General features: G+C 40.3%; 1 protein-coding gene across 2 annotated transcripts in view; it reads left to right on the top strand.

The window, feature by feature from the left end:
- TBC1D2B (TBC1 domain family, member 2B) overlaps positions 1-21,879 on the top strand; it is a 120,332-nt gene that overhangs the window by 14,358 nt on the left and 84,095 nt on the right. For both annotated transcript variants that reach the window (XM_006888256.1, XM_006888257.1), the window contains exon 2: positions 16,036-16,189. In XM_006888256.1, coding sequence (XP_006888318.1) covers positions 16,036-16,189 — 154 coding nt within the window. The remainder of the gene's footprint in view (positions 1-16,035; positions 16,190-21,879) is intronic.

The following is a 21,879-nucleotide window of genomic DNA, read 5'->3' as shown; positions in this document are numbered from 1 at the left end:
TCATTCTTCTCAGAGTCAGCCACAGTTTGTTATGATCCACGCAGTCAAATGCCTTTGCATAATCAATGAAACACAGATAGACATTCTTCTGGTATTCTCTACTTTCAGCTAAGTTCCATCTAACATCAGCTACAATATCCCTAGTACCACGACCCCTTCTAAACCCAGCCTGGACTTCTGGCAGTTCTCTGCTAATGTATTGTTCCAGTCATTTTTGGATAATGTTCAGTAGAATTTTGCTTGCATGTGAAATCAATGATATTGTTCTTAGAGGCTGTATATCACACAAGAGATTTCCCAGAACTGCTGATGGATTAGAACTGCCAGAGAGGCATTGCCTTTGGGTTCACAGTGCAGCTCTCTATGGTCTACTCCACCAGAGCCAAACTGCGACCATTCATGAGGATGAAAAGTGGGATCTTTCTCAATTAAAGGTTCCCCACCTCCACCCCTGACTTCAGTTACTCAGGCAAATTTGTGTAGTGTTTTTGCTTAGCCTTTGGAAAAAGACTCAGAATTCAGGGAACATTTAATAAAATGGCTCAATGTGATGATTTTAGGGCAGCAGTTTTGAAAGATGTAAAATGAGAATTTCTTGTGTCCAATGAGAGGAATGGAATTTCATGAAATTGCATTCCATTTTCCATGTATTCAGGAAAGCCAGTGTTATTTATTATTTGCCTTATCTGTGACTGGACTGAAACAGATTGCAAAACCTTCCCAGGGAAATAACACTTTTCCCCCTTTTATTTCTAGATTGATGGTGGATCAGATAATCTCTTGCAGTTGTTTCCAGGCTCATGATTTTGAAACAATCAAAAGAAATTTGGGATCCTAAAGTTATTTATCAGATTTGAGGCGCTATAGAATGTCATCCATATGAGTTTTGTGTTGTCAGGCAGCTTACAATATTCTTATGCTTTTCATTATTAATAGATGAAATACTTTAAACATTTCTTAAAAATTCAAATAGTCCCCTTAGGATTGTTGTTGTTATGTGCTATGGAGTTGAGTATGACTCACAGCAACCCTATGAACAAAAGATCTGAACCCTGTTCTGTCCTGCACCATCCTCACATTTCCTGACACACACAGAGTCACTGTGTCAATCCAGTTGGTTGAGGGTCTTCGTTTCCTTTGCTGATCCACCTGCTGCCCCCTTAGGATTAAGAAACAAAAATTTACTTGTGAGCAGCTGTTGCATTCCTTTAAGAAACATGAGTAAGTCAAATTGTTCATATATTTGCTTTTTATGAAGTGTGCAAACCTAGCCTATCTGTATGTATATCCTCTTCTCTGTGATTCCTTTGTGACCGTTGGTTATCCTAGTCTTTTTGTAAACATTTAGGACCTGACCCTTGAGGAGGAACCCAGAGTTCTCATCTAAGTACATGGCTAATGAAATATAGTCAGTATATACAGCAGGTTGGAAATTGATTCTTCAAGGGACATTGGAATAGCTTCCTAAATGGGATGTTATCTTTTTAGTTTTTATCTTAGTTAAAATTGACCTGGTAGAACATATGCCATTTCTTCAGTTTCTGTATGTATATGACTAACCTCAGTATATAGCCTATCCCTGTTCACCTTGAGGAGCATTGATGTCAATTTGAAGACTAACGTGTGCCAGATTCAGGCTATGATCTTTTCAGCCACTTGCTATGCATCTGAGAGCTGGACAGTGAATAAGGATGACAGGAAAAGAATCAGTGCTTTGAGTTTCAATGTTGAAGAATATCCCATGGACTGCCAAAAAGAACAAACAAGTATGTCTTGGAGAAAGTACAACCAGAGGGCGTCTTGGAGGTTGTTGTTGCTATGTGCTGTCAAGTTGCCTGTGACTCATAGCAACCCTATATACAACACCTCTGATCCTTGTTCTATACTGAGCCGATCTTACTGTCTCTGACACATCTACCCCAATAACTGTGTCAATCCATCTCATTGAGGGTTTTCTTCTTTTGTGCTGTCCCTCCACCTTCCCGGGCATGATTTCCCTCTCTAAGGACTGACTGGTCCTTCCTTGCAACATGTCCAAAGTATGTTAGATGGAGCTTTAGAGTCCTTACCTCCAAGGAACAGCTTGGTTTCAGCCTCTCAAGGATGAACCTGTTTGTTCTTCTAGCAGTCTATGGTATATTTGGTACTTTTCTTCAGCACCACAACTCAAAGGCATTAATTCTCCTTTGTCTCACATACTTTGGGGAATTTTGGTAGAAGAGGCTGTTCCGTGGAGGAGGACTTCATCCTTGGAATGGTGGAGGGTTGGCAAAAGAGAGGAAGACCCTCAACCAGATGAACTCATACAGTGACTGCAGAAATGGACTGGAGTATGTTAGAAATCAGGAGGATGTCCCAGGATAAGACAAGGTTATCATCTGTTGTTGATAAGATCACTGTGAGTCATACTCAACTTTGACAACAGCTACAACAACATTTTTTTCATTACCATTGACCTGCCACCCTCTCAAGTTTCTTATTCATGTTTTAGAGTTTTTGTTGATAGTGTGATCTCATATAGCTAATTCTTTAAAAGAACACAAGTTGCATGACAGACATTATTTACTTATTTAGCTAAATAGTTGTTTGTTTAAACATGACTTCAAGGAGATGATTCCAGTTCACAGTTTGAAGATTTTTCTCCATATAATAGATTTGAGGATTTCTCTAGATTCTGTAGGGACTTGAAATTCTTTTCTCTATTTCCCTCCTTTTGATAGGATTCATGTACCGATTCCTTGTTCAGCATATTTAGTAATACTAATCAGATACCATCCAACTCTTAAGGTCTCCCATCTAGTAGATGGCAGTGATTCATTGAGGTGCTTAAATCTCTAATTCAGTTTCTACTCCAGTTCTTGGTTTTCTCTCTTCTGCTACTTTGTGTGGATATAGACTTTTATCTTGGATGGCTGTACCTGGGGAATGGAGCTGTAACTCGATAAACACAATAGTTTTTAGTAGGCCAGTTGACTAGACAGCCTCACAAAACCATGACCCTGAATATACTGTAGACTAACATGAGATATTTGGATGTATTTAAGTAGTATTTAAATAAATGCTTAAGTAATACATAAGTAGTATTTAAGTAGGAAGTTCTGGTGGCCTAATGGTAAAGAGGTACACTGCCACCCCAAAGGCTCCTCAAGAGAAAGATGGGCATTCTCCTCCTGTGTGATGTAATCTCTGAAAACCCACTTGAGGGTCAGCTATGAGTCAGTTCCGACTCAGTGACACGTTACAGCAAAAAAGTGATATGTGCAACATTAGCCTCTTTTGTTGTACAGTTATGTTCAGAAACCTATGTCAGGCACGTGTTGGAGAACAAAAACCAACTTTTGCTTTTAATTGAACTTTGCCTTTGATTGAGATCATCAGCATTTTGGTGTTTGAGAAAAACCATAGAGGAACTTCTGATTCCTGTTGAAATGCTGAGCAGATGGATTTTGCCTGGGAACATGGGTCTCTCCATTCTTCCCCTTGGTTGCAAGTAAAATAGATCCAGCTTTGAATTTTGACTGTACCAGATTAGCTGTGAGATCTTGATAATCGTGATACTATGGGTAATTGATAACTAGTGAGCAGTTCACATGTATCCTGTACTGAACTTGAAATGTATTAACTCACTTCATCTTCATAACATCATGAAGTAGATTCCTCTGAAACCTGCTATTTATAGTGGAACTTCACTGGATTTCTTTATTGGAGAAAACTGCCAATTTTTCTCTCGCTGATGGACTTGAACCACTGACCTATTAGTAGTCAAGCACATTGTGTACTATATCATTAGGATTCCTTGGGTTTCTGTCAGACTCTATTTAATGAAGAATATGAGACTTCTGCCTGTAACTCATCCTGAATTCTGTTAAGTGTCAAGTCTGATTAGTTCCAACTCATAGTGATCTTATATACAAAGAACAAAGTGCTTCCTGGTCCTGGCCATGCTTAAAATTGTTGTTATGTTTGAATCCATTGTTATAGCCACTGTGTTGCAGCCATCTTTGTTGATTTTTGTTATGTACGGTAGAACTGAAATCGGCCTATAGCTGACCCTCCAGAGGATTTTCAGAGGCAGTGAACACTGGAAAAGATTGCCCATCCTGCTCCCATGGAGCAGCTGGTGGATTCAAACTGTGTGCCTCTGAGTCAGCAGTGCAGCTCCTGACCTTTAGGCGGCCAGAGCTCCCTAACTTGTTGACCGTCTTCCCTTTTTTCACTGACCCTTTACGAAGCATCATATTCTTCTCCAGGGACTTCCCCCTTGATATCATTGCCCAAAGTATCTGAGACAGAGCCTTGCCATCCTAACTTCTATGGAGCATTCTAGTTGTGCTTCCTGCAAGATAGAGTTATTCATTCTTCTGGCAGTCTGTAGTATAGTCAATATTCACTAATACCTTAGCTCAAAGGCTGCAGTTCTTCTTCAGTTTCCTTGTTCATTTCCCAGCTTTCACATTTATAGGAGACAATTGAAAAGACTTTAGCTTGGGTCAGTCACACTTAGTCTTTAAAAGTGGCATCTTTGCTTTTTACAAAGGCTTTTAAGAAGTCCTTAGCTAAACATTTGTTCAGTGTAGTATGTCAGCTTGATTTCTTAATTGCTACTTCCATGGGCATTGTTTGTAAAACCAAGTAAAAGGAAACCCATGACAACCTCCATCTTTTCTCCACTTATCATGATGTTGCCTATTGGTCTGGTTGTGAGGATTTTGCTTTTGTTTATGTTGAGGTGTAATCCAAACTGAGGGGCTGTGGTCTTTAATCTTTGTCAGTAATTGCTTCAAGTCTTCTTCTTGTGGAGCCTAGAGTTGCCCATATAGAAAGCAGTTTGTTTTCGGGATTTTTTTTGGACAAATTTTTTGTTGCTTTATCAGATTCTCAGTCAATCTGTTGGTGTTTGATAGAAAGCAGTTTTATGGCTTAGTTTGAAGCAGCTGTCCTTCTAACTTTAAATTTAGAGTCCAGTTTTGAAAGAGTGGTCTCCTTTTCTTGTCCACAGCATCATTGTGCATGTGAGTAGGAGCCACTGAGTAGAGAAGCTTGTGGCTACTGATTGTATTTACGTTTTGGCTGTTCTAGAAGTCCTTGTTGATACCTTCCAGAGTTAATTTGTGCTTGATTTCACATTGCTTGATTTCATGTTGAACCATCCCTTGTATGTTGTTGTTATGTACCGTCGAGTCACTTGCAACTCATAGCGACCCTATATACAACAGCCCTAAACTCCGTTCTGTCCTGTGCCAATCGCACCATCTCCAATACACCCATCCCAATTGCCCCAGTCACTGAATCAATCCACCTCATAGAGGGCCTTCCCCTCCTGCGCTGTCCCTCCACCCTCCCAAGCATGATGTCCCTCTGCAAGTACTGGTCCCTCCTTACAACATGTCCAAAGTATGTTAGACGGAGCCTCAGAATCCTTGCCTCCAAGGAGCCGCCCGGTTTGACCCTTTCCAGGATGAATCTGTTTTCCTAGCAATCCATGGTACCCTCAGTACTCTTCTCCAGCACCACAGCTCAAAGGCATCAATTCTTCTATTCTCCTTAGTCATTGTCCAGCTCTCTGATGCGTAACAAGTGATTGCAAAGACCATGGCCTGTATCACATGCATCTTAGTCTCCAGAGAGACACCATTGCTCTTCAGTACTTTGGAGACCTTTAAAATTTGGTGGACTTCTATGCAGCTGTTGCGACAAGTTGCAGAAACAAATTTAATTATATAGGCATTTTTCATAGTAATTTTAATAGCTTTTGTGTCTACATCCTTAATCAGTTTGAATGCATTTTCTTTTATATTATGATCAAGGAGCCTTGGTGTCATGGTGAGTTGTGCTGCTAACTGAACGATCAGCAGTTCTAACCCACCAACTGCTTCTTGGGAGAAAGAGAGGCTGCTGCTCTCATTAAATAATGAAAGAATCTTTTCTTTTACTTTTCCAAGAGGGTAATGTCTGGTGGGGGGGAGTCTTGGGAGGGGACAAATCTACAACAATGAATGAATGGAAATCCAAAGCCTCTGTAAATTTTCACAGAAATTAAAAACAAATTTAAATTAAAAAAAAGAATTAAGTTAGAGTAAGGATGGCAATGGAATCACCTTACCTCTGTAACTTGATTTGTGCCACTATTAGAACCTCTACTCAGAATATTATTGCTTTTCAATTTTTGACTCATGCACTTTTAACTTGTTAGTTAAATTTGTATCTTCTAGGCTGCAATACTTCCATGATACATCTTCAAGGATATGAACATATACAGCTAAGCACAATTGATAACAGTGCATCTAAATTCCAAAATCAATCTCCATAATAGTCTATGTGTTTCCTACTGCCAAGGGGGCCCTTTAGAGTAGTGAGAGAAGACATTCACCCTGAAACCCACAGCTTCTCTTTTCAGCAGGAAGTAGCTAAGAGAATACGCCATCCCCTTTTCCTTATGAATCAGGATGAAGTCTCTCTCAGGGAGGAGTGATAGGGAATGGCAAGGGCTTTGACAAGCACTGTGGCAATTGGACAATTAAAACAGACATTGGGGGGGGAAGAAGAACGAACTGGGGATGAGGGTGGAGAAAACAGTGCAACAATGAATGAATGAAAACCCAAAATCTCTGTAAATGTTCATTAAAACTAATAAAATTTAATAATAATAAAAAAAATATTTACAGCCCTCGAGGGAACTCTTGTGACCTAGTGGCAAGAAGCTGCACTGCATTCCCAGAGGTGCGTGGTTCAAATCTGCCAGATGCTCTGCTGGAGAAGGAGGGATGATCTCCTCCTGTACCTGTCAGATCTGATTTGACAGTACATGCACAAAAATAATAAAATTTTTAAAAAAATGTACAGCCTTGAAAACCTGATGGAGCATTGCCACGAGTTGGAATCAACTTCACCTCACTGCATTATATTAGAACTTTGGTTTCTTACCTAGGTAATAATGAATCATTTGTTTGTTCATGTTTCATGGTAGCATTATTCCAAATGTTTTATACAGCTGTCCTAATACCATTATTTAATAATTAATACTTTGAAATGCCACATAAATGTCTTTATTTTGATTCTCTGGCAGCATAATGCTGCTTTAAGTACTGTGGCTTTTTCATATATGTAACCACATGGTAGGGCAAATAAACCTCTTATTTATTTTTATGAAATATCAGAAGATCAATTTCAATGAATTTAATAATATCTTTGCCACTTTATGAAGAAATTCTTTTGCAATTTTGACTTGACTTTTAAAGTAGTTTATATAGCACATACACATTTGTCACAGAATTGAAACCAACTCAAAGCTAACCTGCCCACAAAAGGTCTTTTAAGTGTGTATTTAAGTATTTTATATTTTGCTTGTAATTGAGAACATTTGTTTTCTAACTTTGTTGCTTGTGTAAAGATGAACATTTATTTATTGGGAGTGTCTCAGATGAACATTTATTTATTGGGAGTATCTCAGAAATTGGCCAGGTTTTATCCAAGTCTGTATTTTTAATGTTAACCAATGGAAATAACCCAAGTTAGATTCTTAATATAAATATTTGTCAAGTAAATGAGCAAATGGCTTTATGTATCAGTGTTTTCCTTCTTTTGGTTTACTTTAGATAGGTTCCGAGAAATGAGATTGTGGGTCAGAGGTTGGTATTGTAACAGCCTCTGAAAGTGCTAAGTGTTGGTAGGTATAAATTCTTTACACAGAGTGGGAAACACAGGGAATAAAAAGCTAAAACAAATCTCAATTGTCTGTATACTAGAGAATATAGTACGATAAAGAGGTCATACCTTTGTTGGCTGGTGGAATATTGATACTCTAGCCTCCTCCTTCATAAATGGATATTGCAGTAGGTTAACTTAGGATCAGATGACTTTATTGTGAGACTTTCCTGAGCACCAGGGAGAGAACATGGTGAGGGGGTGTGGGGGGAGAAGAAAAGTAGTGCTGAGTTTAAGAAAAGAACAAGTGGCTAGGATTTTTCTCACCCAAGAGTGGCATCTGGGTTGGGATTTTAGACCTAGAAACAAATGTTTGTAGAAACAGCTGGGACATTACACAGCCAGTTGTTAAGGATCAAATTCCACTTCATGCTAAGTAAGAAAGGCTTGGTTGTTGTTTTTTTTTTACTTTGAACTGGCACCTAAATCCAGCAGATGAGTGCCCCATCAAGAACATGCCCACCTTGTCTGCCTTATCATTGTCTGTGCCTCCTGCCCCAAACATGCATTAAGCCATTTAGGGGACAGCCAGAATGACTACCCAAGGTATTTGGCTTGGTCTCTTACACTGGGGAACATGCTCTGTATGAATTGGGGTATTAGCAGTCATTTGCCAGTTTCAGCAGCTGAACCTAATGAGAGAGTGAGTCAGATGTTTGAGCATTTAACCACAGGTAAGGCTCTGTACTAGGCATTATTGAGACAGCATGTTTGTCTTCTGCTTTCACACTGATACAAGTTGGAGAAGACACAAGGGACAGGAAGTGCCCCTACCCCAGGGGAAGGTACACTGAGCTGTGCGGGACTTTGAACTCTTCACTCAGGGGTGGAAGGAACCTGTAGACACAAATCTGGGGAACCTCTCTTGAAGAGATGGTATTTGCGTGTTTGACCTTGATGGATTAATAGGAGTCAGAGAAGATGGATGTGGGTGGAGCTCTGGCTGGGGAGATGGCCCTGTGGACCATTAGGCAGCAGATGCTGACTCTGGCCTCCTTCTAGATGTTTGCTTGTCCTTGGCTCTTGGATCTTTGTTGATCTGAGGAACTTCGCCTTGTTTCTGTTCTTGCCAGCATGATTTGAATGTCTGCCTGGATCTCTGGAAGTTCTTTGAATGGTCAGTCTAGGTGTGAAGGTGTGAACCTCTCAGTCATGCTCCTTGCCCTCTGGCCAGGGGGTGAATCCTCTGTGGTGGTGGTGAACTTCAGTGTTGATGGCCTCGTTTGTGACCAGCTAGGCTGACAGTAGAGGGAACTCCTACTGATAGATGCATAGAGATACAATCTGTGAGAGCAGATTGTTCCAGGGGTCTACTTGGAGGAGTTGGTAAAGTTACTAAAGTTGTATATATAGCATTCAGTACAACCTGGGCAGGTCTGGTGGCTTAGTCCTTACAGAGTTGGCTGCTGACCCAAAGGCACAGCCTCTTGGTTGGTTTAAACCCACCAGCAACTCTTGGGAGAAAGATGGGTAATTTCATCTCTTGTGATTCTTGTGCTTCTCAAAAAACTCAGTGGAGGGTCAACTGTGAGTTAATTCTGACTTAATAGCAATGAATTTGAGCCAGAACCAGCATGTGTTTGGGTTCCTTAAGAATATTTGCATCTTCATTAACCTTACCAGAGCAGGAGGTGATTGGAGATATGTAATGAAGCACAGAGTGCTTAGCAGTATTGTTGTTGTTATGTACCATCAAGTCGAACGAACTCATAGCTAACCCTCCAGTGAGTTTTCAGAGGCTATAAATCTCATAGGAGGAGATTGCTATTTTTCTCCTGTGGTAGTGATATGGAAGTATCTATTTAAAGAAGGGAGACGTTGTCTTGAGTCATAAGGTTCTGTGGAAGGATGTGTTGGCCACACCCCTTCCCCCTTCCCCCTACACCCATGCCCCTAATTGGCATTCATACATGCGTGCTTTGGAGATATTGTGTGTTCAGTTACAAGCCACCACAATAAAGTGAACATCACAATAAAGTGAGTCACACAAATTTTGGGGTTTTTCAGTGCATATAAAAGTTACATTTGTTTACACCATGCTACAGTCTATTGTTGGAGAAGAGTACTGAATATCATAGACTGCCAAAAGAACAAACAGGTATGCTTCTTGGAGGCAAAGGTAATAAAGCTTCATCTCTCATATTTTGGGCATGTTGCTAGGAGAGGCTATTCCTTGGAGAGAGACATTATGCTTGGAAAATTGGACAGTTGGTAAAAGAGAGGAAGAGCCTCAACCAGGTGGATTGGCACAATGACTACAGTAATGGGCTGGAGTATAGCGGAGATTGTAAATATGGCACAGGATTAGGACAGGGTTCAGATCTGTTGTTTAAACGATCACTGTGAAGCATACTCAACTTGACAGCACATAACAACATAGTCTGCTAAGGAACCCTGGTAGTGGATTAGGGTCAGCAGTCACTCCTCGGGAGAAAGAGGCTGTTAAGATTTACAGTTTAGAAACTCAATGGCCGTGGTTGGATAGTATTTTAAGTATGTAATAGAATTATGAAAAACTTTCAGATACTGTAAGAATTACCAAAATGTGACACTGAGCCATGAAGTGAGCACATACTCTTTCTAAAATAGCTCCAGTAGACCTGGTCAAGGCAGGGTTGCCATGGATCTTCAGTGTGTAAAACAGCACAGTATCTGCAAAGAGCATTAAAACAAAACTCAAGAAACAGGGTATGTCCGTAATTCCCCTGGGCACTGTTTTCAGACACTCAACCATCTTTGACAGTCAAAGTGGAATCTTTCAATTCTTTGATCTAGACTAGTACTACAACAACAACAACAACAGTGCAACAATACAAATGCAGATATAATGTGAATCACATAGATAATGTAAAGTTCTTGAATGGTCACCGAAAAAGGTATAATTAATTTTAATACCATACTTTCTTCAACCCATGTGTATTACATATATGTGTATGTGTATGTGCTTATGCACACACACATACAAGCTTTATCATTTCAACATATGACATTAGTCACATTTCAGCTGCTCAGTAGCTGTGGCTGTTGTATTGGATAAGACAGTTCCAGTCTAATTTTTCTGTAATGAAGCAGAGACTTGTTTGTATATATTTCATTAGGACTGAGCTTGGCTAGATCAGTTGATTTCTCTATTAAAGAGATACCAAATGGAAAACACAATGGCTTTTCCAGTTTCTGCTGATTGTGTGTGTGCTTTATTTTTCATCAGCTTATGTCTTACAGTGTCTTTGTTTCTGCATCTGATATCACCTCCCTGATAGCAGACCCTTTTTTCATACTTTTCACTGCCCTAGTAGTCTTCTGCAAACAGGTCCTAGCAACCTGACTCCAGCTGTCTGAGGATGGAAATTAAGAGTCTTTCAATGATTTTGAATTTGTAGTAAGAAAAAGAAGCTCATTTCATTCATATCGTCTATCTTTTGCTAAAAAGATTTCTAGAACGGGAGTTGAGAGCTCTGATGGGATAAGATGTTTTACTGTTAACCCAAAGGTGGTGCCCCTCAGGGAATTCGAATCTGTCAGCAGCTCCATAGGATAAAACAGGCAACCTTCTCCTGTGCAATTTGTAGCCTCCGCCAAAACTGGTGATGGTCAGCTAGGACTCATTTCCAATTCGACAGCAATAAATTTTTAATTTTATAACATGAATACAATGTCAGGCATCTTAAGCATGTAATCTATTTTTTCCCCTTTCCCAGAAAGCTATGATATGTTTAAGTGGTTAGTAATCCTTCCTTAGTTCTGCTAGCCTCGACAGCACCTAATAGCAACAAGCCTTCCCCAGTTAGGTTTCATACTTGGGGAATTTTAAGGGAAAAGCCTTTCTTGTATAAGAACAGAATTCCCCGCCCCCATGGGGCCTGTATTGCGGGAAACTAGAGAGGTTAACTTAGTGATGGATATGTGAGAACATGTGCCAGACTTTCTGACAGGACATAATAGAACCAGTAACTGTACACCCTGGAAGAGAGTGGGTCAGTATGTCTGGATGCCAAAGTCAACATCCATATTTTGATCACAAAGGCTCCAGGAGGTGTTGGAGAGCCAGGAGACACCTGCAGGCTCAGCCTTTATCTCCTACCCCTTTCTGGTCCTCTCCCAGGACCTGGAGTGAAGACCCAGTTGTGTCATTCCTTCACTTATTTATTGAATAAATGCCTTCTGTGTGTCTGACACACCACTCATCTGTTACTTTGCCATATTGTAGTGAGTGGTGTGTTGTTGTGATTTGTAGGTGTGCCACTGAAAAGAAAAATCCTTACAATTAACCCAATTGTTTGTTGTTGTTGTTGTTATGTGCCGTCGAGTTGTTTGCGACTCATAGCGACCCTATGGACAACAGCCCTAAACCCTGCTCTATCCTGCGCCAACCGCACTGCCTCTGACACACCCATCCCTATTACCCCAGTCACTGAATCAGTCCATCTCATAGAGGGTCTTCCCCTCCTGCGCTGTCCCTCCACCCTCCCAAGCATGATGTCCCTCTCCAAGGACCCGTCCCTCCTGGCAACATGTCCAAAGTATGTCAGACGAAGCTCCAGAATCCTTGCCTCCAAGGAGCAGCTTGGTTTAATCCTCTCCAAGATGAATCTGTTTGTTTTCCTGGCAGTCCACGGTACATTCAGTACTCTTCTCCAGCACCACAGCTCAAAAGCATCAACTCTCCTTCTGTCCTCCCTAGTCATTGTCCAACTCTCTGATGCATAACAAGCGATTGCAAAGACCATGGCCTGTATCAGGCGCACCTTAGTCTCCAGAGAGACACTGTTGCTCCTGAGTACTTTAGAGAGGTCCCTAACAGCAGACTTTCCCATCGCGATACACTTTTTGATTTCCTGACTGCTGGTGCCAAGAGTGTTGACTGTGGAGCCGAGCAAACTGAAGCTGTGAACAATCTCAATCTCTTCGCCATCCATCCTGACGCTGCCAATTGGTCCAGTGGTGAGAATCTTTGTCTTCTTGACATTGAGCCTCAGTCCATACTGAAGGCTGCAGTCCTTGACCCTTCGCAGCAAGTGCATGAGGCCTTCCTCAGTTTCAGCAAGCAGGGTTGTGTCATCTGCATAATACAGATTGTTAATAGATCTTCCACCAATCCTGATGCCACAATTCTCCTCATAGAGCCCCGCCTCTCGGATAATCTGCTCTGCATACATGTTGAAAAGGTATGGAGACAGGATGCATCCCTGGCGTATACCCTTCCCAATTTTGAACCATGCAGTGTTACCCTGCTCTGTTCTGACTACTGCCTCTTGGTCCAAGTATAGGTTTCGCATTAGCACAATTAAATGTTCTGGGATTTCCATCCTTCTCAGAGTCAGCCACAGTTTGTTATGATCCACACAGTCAAATGCCTTTGCATAATCAATGAAACACAGGTAGACATTCTTCTGGTATTCTCTGCTTTCAGCCAAGTTCCATCTAACATCAGCAACAATATATATCCCTAGTACCACGACCACTTCTAAACCCAGCCTGGACTTCTGGCAATTCTCTGCTGATGTGCTGTTCTAACCCAATAGGCAACATCAAAATAGATAAATCAAGAGAGAAGATTGATGTTATCAATGATTTCACTTACTTGGATCCATAATCAACATCCATGGTAATATCCTTCAAGAAATAAAATGTGTTGCATTGGGGGAAATCTGCTGTCAAAGATCTCTCCAGAGTGCTAAAGAGCAAAGATGTCAGTTTGAAGACTAATCCAGTGAAGGAGAGGAAAATCCTCAACAAGATAGATTGACACTGTGACAATGAGCTTGAACATTGTGCAGACAATGATAGCACAGGACAGGGCAGGGTTTTGATTTGTTGTTCATAGGATCACTGTGAGTCACTGTTAACTCGATGGCACCTAATAGAGTATGTCTGCTGCTAAGTAGATGGTAGGAGAATGGAGATATGATAGAGTTTGTTTGTGGGAGAAGATAGATACTAAGCCAGTAATCTGAACTGATGGCAGATCTCCTAAACTTTTCATACCTTCCTGCTCACTCTTTCTTCCCTGGTCTCTAGTCAGCCTCACTTCACCCACTCTGACCTTTGCCAGAGCACTTAACGCTGATTTGTTTTTCCTATATTTCTCATTAGTTTATTTTCAGGATCAGTCCCCAGCTCCTGGTATAAGATAGATGCTCAGTAAATCAGATAGATGCTGGTTGAAGGGTAAAATGATGACTGATACTTTCAAGCATTTCCTATAGTGGAATACTCAGAGATTCTATAATCTTCCTTACTTGGTGGTCTTCCTTACTTGGTGCCCCATGGGCAAAGCTCACTAAAATGACTCCAAGTTGGGCTACAGTGGCAGCATTCCTTTTCTTCTGAACAGGACTGGTTTAATCACCAGGCCTGTTACTTGCTGTCAGACCTGTATTGTGGTTTCTCTGATTGCCAGACCTTTCATATCCTGGGAACCTTATTTGATGCCATTGTTGATGAGTTTCCTGTAACTGGGCCTTTGCATTCTTTTTAGGACTTCTTTAAGGGGCAGTTGGCACTTCTCCCCATATTTTGGCTGTCTTGGATTTGGGGATTTTTTTTTCTCTTGATGTACATACAGTGAAATGAACTTTTTGTGTTGTGTATGTCTGTAAGTTTATACAAATGCATAGAGTCAGTTATCTGTTACCACAGTTGTGGTATAGAACTGCTCCGTCGTCTACAGGTTCTCTTGTGGTCCCCATTGCCATTAACCCCTGCACTTACCCCCAGCCCTGATAACCACTGATTTGCTTCCTGTCTTTACAGGTTTACCTTTTCAAAATACCACATAAATTGAACCAAACAATAGGCACTCTTTCTTCTTTCATTTAACAAAATGCATTTAATATTCATCCATATTGCTGTATGAATTAAGAGGGTTTCTACTTTTTATTGATAAATACTATTGCTTTGTATGATGTTGCACAGTTTATTTTACTGGTTCATCAGATGAAGAAGATATGGGTGATTTGCACTTTTTGGTAATTATGAATAAACATTGGTATAGAGGATTTTGTATGAATATGTTTTTATCTCTCTTGGATAGATATCTCTAGGAGTGGCATTAACAGGTTACATATGGTCACATATGGTAAGTGTGTGCTTAACTGTATAAAGAATTACAGTTTTTTTCCAAAGTACTGTGTTCCATTAGCAGTGTGTGAAAGTTCCTTCTCGTCAATATTGCTAATGTTCACAAGTTTTTAAAACTTCAGTCATTCTGAGATGTGTGTCTAATTTTAGCCTGCTGTTTTCTTTATACACTCTTCCAGATACTTACAGAGTTTCAATATCAGTATTTATGTGCTCTGGCAAGAATGTTAGATCTTTTGATTTCTCATGATGAAATTGATAGGTGCTCAGAGTGAAAGCAGCAGGATTTTCAAGCTTTCCTAAAACTTGTTTAGGGTGGGGGATGTTATATTGATTTCTGATTTTTAGAATTACATTTTGTTGGTGTCAGAGTCTTTATGGAATTTTTTAATTTCTCTTTGCTAGGCCATCTTTGTGAGCAAAACTACTAATATCAACTGTAATCTCCTTGATAGAGTCTTATTTTTAAATTTATTTCTTTTTTTAAAAAGCCCTCTTTATTGTGAATTGGATGAAGATTTAGCAGATCAGTTTTCCATTCAACCCATTTTGTTTCATTGATTGTAGTCCTTACAGTATAACATCAGCATCCAAATCCCTCCCTATGTTTCCTGTTTCCATTCTTCCTCTTTTCCTAACCCTTTCTGCCTTCTGAACTTTGTTCTTCCACAAATGCTGACCATTTTATTGAGAGTGATTTTGTATTCTAAGGGGTGCATACTCCCAGAAGTTGTCTTATTGTTTGGCTGAATATTGAGTCATGGAGATGAGGTTAGTTCCAGGCCTGGACATAGTCAGAGGGGTTCTGCCAATCTCTATCTCACCAATAAGTCTAGTCTTTTTTAGGATTTTTAGTTTTATTCCATATTTACTCCAATTCTATTCAGGATTCAGAGTGGTTGGTAGTGGTTACCAGGCACTATCTTTGTTCTTCTCATCTTGAGGCTGTGTTTTCATGGTCGATTAGCCCTTTGGATCCATTGTTTACATGTGTCCTTGATTTTATTCACTCTTCTTTGCCCTGGACTGGGAAAGACCAAAAGTTGCACCTTAGTTGATCACTAACAAACTTTTAAGATCCCCATCACTGCTCACTAAAATAGGCTACAAACTGACATATTCTTTGTAACCCACTCTTTCATGTGGCAAGATGTATTATAACCTGTCCCCACAAAATGTAATCCATACTCCCCTTCCCTGACTCCTCCTCATATTGGTGACTATAATCCTTTCTCCTCACTCTCTTTCTAGGCTCCTAATCGTCAACTCATGACTTACTGGTTACAGGAGCTTCAACAGAAGAGATGGGAATATTGCAACAATCTTGACATAGTAAAGTGGGACAACAGGACCTCCCCAACGCCTGGGGATTTTTCCAAGGGTCTTGTAGCCAGACATAACACAGGTAAGCTGAACACTGAGAAGGTCTGTGCCAATTCTTTATGTGTCACCATTTGACATAGCAAGCCTACTTAGCAGTGAAATTCAGAATGGAAAGAATGGTAATGATTCCTTACAAATATGCAGCATTCTGTAGCTGAGTGCTTCCATGTGCAGACCCGGATTCAAGCCTAATGACAGCCTTGGGATCGGGCAAGGCCAGAGCCGAGTGCACTGAAGAGATGGTAGAGCTGAGGTCATGGAGTTGTGTGGTGTCAGAACCCCAAATCTGATTCTGTGACTAGCTTGCTTGCAGCTGCACCTAAAGATGAAGTCCTCCTGTGCCTCTGTGTTCACGCTCACGCTTGAACAGAATTGCGAAGTTTATATGTTTTTATTTACCAGGAAGATGGTCCCAAAGCACTGTACTTGTGAATCAATTGTTTCTAAGGAAGAAGATACAGTTACTGTTTCAGCAAGTTGGAATTGACTCATTGCTGACTCTCCAGTGGGTTTTCAGAGGCTGTAAATCACGTGGGAGGAGGCCACCCATTTTTTTTCCCCTCGGAGAAGCTGGCAATTTAAAAATGCCTGCCTTTGAGTTGGCAGCACAACTCCTTTCCCACTAGGCTACCGGAGCTCTGTTAGAAAGAAGATATTAAACTTCAGATAGTGATTGCATCTTATTCTGGATTCTTGGCGTTTGCACAGTTTGTGATAATCCTTGGCCAGTTGCAATTTAGGGTTCATGTAGTTTTATGCACGATGATCAAAAATGAAAACACCATGATTTTATCATCTTCTTAAGACTTCAGCCCTCCTGAAGAAACAGGACAGTGATCATTTTCTATTTCCTATCTCTTCCTCCTCCTCCCTGCCCCGCTGCTCAAAGACTACAGAGGTAGCTCTGTTTTTCTGCACCACCCCGCCTTTGTGCAGGGCAAAGAGCAGGATTATAGTGGCGTGCTCCTGAGCTCTGAGGTGTAAGGCATGAAAACCAAGTACAACCAAGTCATATTACTAGCATTTTTAAAGACAGAAAGGTGTGCTGATTAAAACTTAAATCAGGAAGGGGTTCGTTCTAACACTTGTAAGAACACACTTGGTCTTCACTTGATGAATCCAGGGAACCCACTGCTTAGCAGAACACAGTGCCACATTCATGTCCTGTCAAGCCAATGATGGCTCCAGCACACGTGCATCTATTTTGTCTTAGGAACAAATGCTTGCTTAATTTTTATGATTATTCTTCCACACCCTTATTTTTTATACTACCTTATCTTGCCTGCCTTGGTTTTGCCAGTCAGTATTTTTCAACAGATTAACTCTCTGGTCTGTGAGAAATTACTGTGTGTAACTTTTGGTCTATTGATATGCAGTCCATTGAGAGATCTTAAAGTCATTTTCTTGGGTATAAGCATTCTTGGTACAGCTTGCTGTACCAAGAGTGGAGGTGATTTCTTAATTTTCAAGTTTATTTTCCCTTTCTGTTTAGTTTAAGATGCTATTCATTATTCATGGAATTTTTAAAAGGTACCGTGATTGTGCTTTTGGTCAAAAGAAACACCATAATATATGGTCTTACAGTCTTTTGAAACATTTAGAAAACCTGCACGGGAACTGGAAGTGCTCATCGTGGAAGTCACTGCCTTTGGCACAGGGAAAAGCACCGTCAAACTCATGGCTGTCAAGTTAAAACTGACTTACTACTCCTCCATTGGGTTTTCCAAGACTGAAAATTGCGCCAAAAGAGATTACCTATTTTTCTCTTCTGAGGCAGTTGGTGGGTTCAGACCACTAGAGAGACAGCACCTTTGAGCTAGCAGGAAAACTCCTTACAGATCAGGCCACCAGGACATAACAAAATTCTCCTCAGCAGTAGCTTTATTATCGGGACACCAAATGCTGCTTTCTGGCAAAGACTCAGAAATATTAAACAAAAGAAACCAAAGAGGTAGCACTAACAGTGTATTTCCTTGTAAACGTTTCTCCTTTTGAGCCAAAGAACTGTCGCTAGGAAGCCAAAGAAAAGAATCAAAACCCCTTATTTGGTTTTGAAAATACAATTGTGGAAATGTGGAATTTATACCATTTGGTGTCTCCTGATTCTTTCAGCAAAGTAAATGCCCACGATAGACTTTTTGCCTCCTCTCGTGGAGCTTCTAAGCAAGCACAGAGGTTGTGCAGAGAAAATGGGATATTCGTGTGAAGGCAGAGAAAATGCAGTGACACTGGCCTGTGCCAGAGTTAAGCACAGCTTCAAGTCCTTCGTCTCTGAGAAAGTGACGTCTAAACTGTGATCTGAAGGATGGCCTGGTGTTAGCTAGGTGAAGAGAAGAGGAAGGAAGTTGGAGTGAGAGAGCTGGAATATGATGCCTTCAAGGAACTGTTCATAGAAAGCCATAGGGGAGGGTGAGCTGAGCCTGGCTGTACACACAAGGCTGGGCTGGGGAGAACCTCTATAATGGAGATTAGGATTTTAGACTTTGTCTCAAAAGCAGTGGAGACCTTTAGAAGATTTATGTGTAGATATGAAAGTAACCTGTGCCTTCTACCAGCTTCTAGGTAGCTTGAGAACACAAACACGGCTTCATTTTGTTACCTTTTGCAGATCTTGCAGTTTTTTAATAGATTAAAAGTTTGGCAAGGAGCTGCAACTACAATCCCAGAGGCGCACGGTTCGAATCCACCAGATGCTCTGCCGGGGAAGGAGGGACAATCTCTTCCTGTACCAGTCAGATCTGATTTGACGGTACACTCACACAAAAATAATTTTTAAAAAAAAAAGTTTGTGGCAACCCTGATCAAGCAGGTTTATTGGCTCCATTCTTTTTTTTTTATTATTAAATTTTATTAATTTTAATGAGCATTTACAGAGATTTTGGGTTTTCATTCATTCATTTTTGCACTATTTTCTCTACCCTCCTCCCCAGTTCATTCTTTTTCCCCCCCTTGAAAGTCTGTTTTAATTGTCCAATTGCATTGGCTCCATTCTTAACAGCCTCTGCTCACTTCTGTCTCTGTGTCACTTTTTTTAAAATTGCATATTAATTTTCTTTTTAAAAAATTATTATACTAGTTTATTTACACAATTGGAATACATTGTTTTTCAGACCAGATTCTTCCAATTTCCCTCACCCACCCACCTGTCAAATTGTACAACCCTGTAGTTAATTCCCCCTCCCCCTGCACATCCTCATTCCTCTGCTTCCATCCACATCCCTTGGATCTTCATACTCATTCTACAGTAATGATTTTATTTTCCTTGTTGGACTGACTTAGTTCACTCAGCATAATGCTCTCCAGTCCCTCCCAAGATAGTTAATAATTAACAAAACCCTTGCTCCTGTGTTCTGTGTAGTATTCCATTGTGTGAATGTACTGTAATTTCTCAATCCAGTCCTTTGTGGTTTGACATCTGGGATGTTTCCATGTTCTTGGGATGGTGACTAATGCTGCTATGAACATTGTTGTACAAGTCTCTGTTTGTGCCTCAGTTCTCATTTTTTCAGAGTATATTCTAAGCAGTGGAATAGCTGGCGCATATGGAATTTCTATGTTCAGCTTTTTGAGGAAGCTCCAGTCTGCCTTCCAAAGTGGTTGTACCAATCATTTTACAATCCCACCAACAATGTTTAAAGAGTTCTATCTCTCCAACATTTATTACTTGCTGTCCTGTTAAATTTTGCCACTGTTACTGGAGTGAGATGGTATCTCGTTATGGTTTTGATTTGCATCTCTTTTATTGCCAATGATTTGGAGCAATTCTTCATGTGTCTGTTGGTCATTCATATATCTTCCTCTGTGAAAATTCTTTCCATGTCTTTTGTCCATTTTGTAATTGTGTTATCAGACTTTTTCTTGTGGAGGCCCAGGAGTATTCTGTAAACTTTCCTTTTGAGACTCTTATCTGAAATGGTATTTCCAAATGTTTGTTCCCAGTCGGTGGGTTTTCTTTTCACTCTGTTGGAAAAAGTTTTTGATACTCACATAGGTTTAATTTTTAGAAGGTCCCATTCATCAATTTTATCTTCTTTAGAGTGTGTATTTCTGGCTGTATTTGGCAGTCTATTTATACCTTGAACTAATGCTTCTAAGCTTGATCCCAGTTTGTCTCTTATGAACTTTATGACTTTAGGCTTTACTCCCAGGTCTTTGATCCACCTTGAGCTAATTTTTGTGTTTGGTGTGAGATGTTGATCCTGTTTCAGCTTTCTGCTATTCTCACATCTTGGTAATTCTTACTTTTTCATAATGGTATTTTGTATACTTAATATTCAACAGTGTAGTGCAGGTAGGACTTTCCAATCCACTGGGAAGCCAAAAAAATTCATGTGACTTTTTGGCAGGTGGGGAATGATCCTTGCTTTAGTGCCGTGGTCTGGAACTAAATCTGCAGTGTCTCATAGGTATCCCTGCAGTGAAACTTTGGCTCCTTGGTCAGTGTGTGAGACCATAATCATTCAGAAAATCAAAAAGCCTGAAGTGAGAAGTCAAGAAGCAAAGACTTTTTAGCTCATTTTATTTCATCTCAGAGCTAAAAACTAGTTAACATTGTGTTAAAGTGTATGAGAGTGTTGTGTGATGTTTCTGAATCCAACCTTGTTCACAATTCTCAGCTCAGCTTTGTCTAGCCAGGCTGATTCTACCTAGAATTAAAAGTGAATGTTGGAATTCTCAGCAATATTAGAAGTAAAACTTTTCCTACTATAGCCTCCTGGTTACCTAATGGGTTTTTTTGCCATTTTATTTTTTCTGGTGGATGTTACCTATTAATACCTCCCCCCAAAACAACACTACTGCCAACCCAAAGGCCATGCCTCTGGTAGGTGGAATCCAGCAGCAGCTCCAAGGGGGAAAGATGAGTAATCTCCTCTTGTGCTATTTACAGCCTCAAAAACCTGCTGGAGGGTCAACTATGAGTTAGTTCTTACTCAGTGGGAAAGAGTGACTGAGTGAGTGAGCACTTAAAGTCAGAATGAGGAAAAGACAAGGAAATAATATTTTCTTTTTATGCCAGTTGTATTTCTTGGAAGGCAGATGTAGATATTGGAAGAAGCCCTCTGGGCCTAGGATTAAGCCTTGGCTCTGACATGTGCAAGTTGTCAGACTCTAAATAAGTGACTTATTCACTAGTAAAGATGTTGGTCAACTACAGCCTGTGGGACTGAAGCTTTGTTGGAACATAGCCCTGTCCTCATTCATTTACTTGTTATCTGTCCCTGCTTTCATGTAAGGGCAAAGTTGAATAGTTTCGACAGAGACCATGTGGCCCACATACATAAGTAGTTAATACCAGGTCCATAAAGAAAATGTTTTCCTATTAAAGAATAATGATGACTTTTTAAAACCTCATGGTTTCACCACATGGATGAACCTAGAAGACATTTTGCTTAGTGAAATAAGTCAGTCACAAAAGAACAAATATTTGTACACCAATGTTCATAGCAGCATCATTCACTCTTGCAAGAATATGGAAACAGCCCAAATGTCCAACCATAAATGAATGGATTGAGAAATTGTGGTATATTCACACAGTGGAATACTATGCAACACGCAGGAGCAATAACTTTGTAAATTATTACCTAAGTTGGGAGGGACTGGAGAGCATTGTGCTGAGTGAACTAACTCAGTCACATAAGGATAAATATTGTATAAAACCGTTATTGTAGAAAGAGGATAAGGATCCAGGAGGGGTGGGAGAGGCTGGAAGCA

Source organism: Elephantulus edwardii, unplaced genomic scaffold (genome assembly GCF_000299155.1).
Source record: "Elephantulus edwardii isolate Elephantulus edwardi_28Jun2011 unplaced genomic scaffold, EleEdw1.0 scaffold00066, whole genome shotgun sequence".
NCBI lineage: Eukaryota > Metazoa > Chordata > Mammalia > Macroscelidea > Macroscelididae > Elephantulus > Elephantulus edwardii.
Note: the sequence above shows the minus strand (reverse complement) of the source record. Positions and strands in the feature narration are given on the sequence as shown.